The sequence below is a fragment of the Arachis stenosperma genome, chromosome 4, assembly GCF_014773155.1.
Source record: "Arachis stenosperma cultivar V10309 chromosome 4, arast.V10309.gnm1.PFL2, whole genome shotgun sequence".
In the NCBI taxonomy this organism is placed as follows: domain Eukaryota; kingdom Viridiplantae; phylum Streptophyta; class Magnoliopsida; order Fabales; family Fabaceae; genus Arachis; species Arachis stenosperma.
Window position 1 is genome coordinate 50768633 of NC_080380.1, and position 2794 is coordinate 50771426.

General features: G+C 38.7%; 1 protein-coding gene across 1 annotated transcript; it reads right to left on the bottom strand.

Moving 5' to 3' along the window:
- Positions 1-1275: 1275 nt before the first annotated feature.
- LOC130974976 (uncharacterized) lies at positions 1276-1968 on the bottom strand. The gene has a single exon (XM_057899809.1). The coding sequence runs from the start codon at positions 1966-1968 to the stop codon at positions 1276-1278; it is 693 nt and encodes a 230-aa protein (XP_057755792.1).
- Between the last annotated feature and the right edge of the window lie 826 nt (positions 1969-2794).

Sequence of the window (2794 nt, forward strand, 5' to 3'; positions counted from 1 at the left end):
ATCCTGAAGAAGGAAGAAAGAGAAGGAATGTCAAATTTAGATAGCTAAAAACTGAAAGGAAGAAAGTCCAAGTGATAATGAATACCAAAGAAAAAGATAGTGTCTTAAATACATGGTAGCTACAACATGCAAGTAATACATTAATTAAAATCATGAAGGCATATCATATCAACTAGATGCAAGGGTTGTGAAAAGAAGCGTTAAGGTGCAAGAACAATATAGAAAATAAATCAACATACCATGAGAGCTTTTTCACAAACACTTGGTGTGCAAATTAAAAATTGGAAGTAAGGTAATTAATTCAAGTCTATAGGAGACCCAAAATAAGATGCCAACTGTCAAAGCACACCTCATAACACAAACAAGCTAAGATATAGCAAAATAATCGCCCAAATAAAATTTCAACACCAACGTAAAAATGCAAGATAAAAAATGAAAAAAAATTACAAATAACAAAGCTAATATGCAATTAAAAATAAATAAAATAGTCAAGTGCAAGAAATAATAGAAGAACGAAAGAGTAGAAGAGAGGAAGAAAAGAAACCTTTAAAAGAAGATGAAGATAGGGAGATAAATGGGAGTAAGAATGAAAGAAGAAGAGTAGGAAGAGAAGAAGAAAGGAAAGGAAATTGTGGCTACCAGATGTGGTGGTCTCCGGTGGTGGTGAGAGAAGGGAAGAAGAAAGAAGGAAGAAGTAGAAAGAAGGAAAGAAGAAGAATGAAGAAGAATTAGGAATAGGGAAAGAAAGGAATGCAACAGGCGGCGTGCTAATTTAAGTGACGCGCTTATGACGCGTGCGCATCGCCCACGCACGCGTGACCACTCGTCATGCCAGACGCACGATTCCAGCATTATACCAGCACAACTCTCTATTCAATATACCAAACTACACTGATTTTTCATACCACGCATACGTGTTGCTGACGTACACGCGTGGAACCACAAAATTGCTAGTGAGGCGTACGCGTGGACCACACGTATGCGTGGGGTGCTTTGTGCGCCAGACACCCCACCGGCACAGTTCTAGCATAACTCTCTATTCATTATACAACCTTCACATGACACGTGCGCGTCATTGACGCTTACGTGTCAGCTGCACCTTTTTTTCTGAATAAAATGGAAATATACTTAAGTAAAAATTAACAAAGACAAAGAACGAAATAAATAGAAGCACATAAATAAAATAGAATTATAAAAAAGGAAGATCATACCATGGTGGGTTGCCTCCCACCTAACACTTTTCTTTAACGTCCTTAAGTTGGACGGTCCATAGGCTCATTCCTCTTCCTTTGCTGGATCCTTCAAGAGGAAGATCTCTAGCTCCTTGTTGTTCTTCACCTTTGCACCATGATACAGCTTCAAACGGTGGCTATTGACTTTGAAGAAGGTTGGGCTTGAGGGGTGACTTAGGTGAACAACTCCATACGATTCCACCTTTTCCACCACATAGGGTCCATCCCACCTTGACCTCAGCTTGTCTAGCATTAACCTCAACCTTGAGTTGTAGAGAAGAACTTGATCCCCAACTCTAAACTCTCTTCTTTTTATGTTCTTGTCATGCACCGCCTTCACCTTTTCGTTGTAGAGCCTTGATTTTTCATACGCTTCTAGCCAAAGGCACTCCAATTCCTCTAGTTGTAGTTTCCTTTCAATCTGGCTCCTCCCAATCCTGAGTTGCATTCTTTCAAAGCCCAGTAAGCTTTGTGTTCCACCTCTATCGGAAGGTGACAAGCCTTTCCTGTAGACTAGGCAAAACGGACTCATGCTGATGGGTGTTTTGTAAGCTGTCCGATAAGCCCATAGCGCATCTCCAAGCTTGGAGCTCCAGTCCCTTCTATGAGGTTTAACAATCTTCTCCAATATGTGCTTGATCTCTCTATTAGACACCTTGGCTTTCCCATTGGTTTGGGAATGGTAAGCCGTCGTCACCTTGTGAATGATGTCATGTTTCTTCAGCAGACCTGTCATTCTTCTATTACAAAAATGAGAGCCTTGATCACTCACGATTGCTCGTGGTGATCCAAAGCGACAAATAATATTATTCCTAACAAAAGAAACAACAACGTTAGCTTCATCAATACGGGTAGGAATTGCTTCCACCCATTTAGAAACATAATCAACAGCTAACAGAATGTATAAGAAACCATTCGAGTTTGGAAATGGACCTTTGAAGTCAATACCCCAAACATAAAAAATTTCACAAAACAACATAAGTTGTTGGGGCATCTCATCCCTCTTGGATATATTTCCAAACCTTTGGCATTGGTGGTAAGAGTCACATAAAATATTAGCATCCTTAAAAAGTGTGGGCCACCAAAATCCGTAGTCTAAATTTTTTCTTGCAGTTCGTTGAGATTGATGGGTGAAAAAATGTCAATTAAGAATTTCTGATAAAAATAGCGTTGCAAATACAGCCTTAACCGGCGAAAATTTCACTATCAATTTAGAATATGTCACAATTAAAAATAAATAACCGGGAGTAGAATTCCGGGTTATTTTCCCAAAGAGTTGACACAATGATGTAAATTATTGGTCAGGATTTTTCTGAATATTTTTAAGGTTGAGAACGGAAAAATAAATAACTAGAAATTAAAGCAACGAATGAATAACAAAAGGTGTTATGTATTTGAAATAAAAGGCCTTGTTGTCTATCCTTGTTGTCTTTCCCAAAGAGTTTCTATCCTTATTGTCTTTCCCAAGTACAATCATAAAGGTTCAATGCTCCCACTTAGTTATTCTCTAACAACTGAAGGAAAGTCAAGTGGTTTTACTAACTCTAGCTCACAAGTCCTAG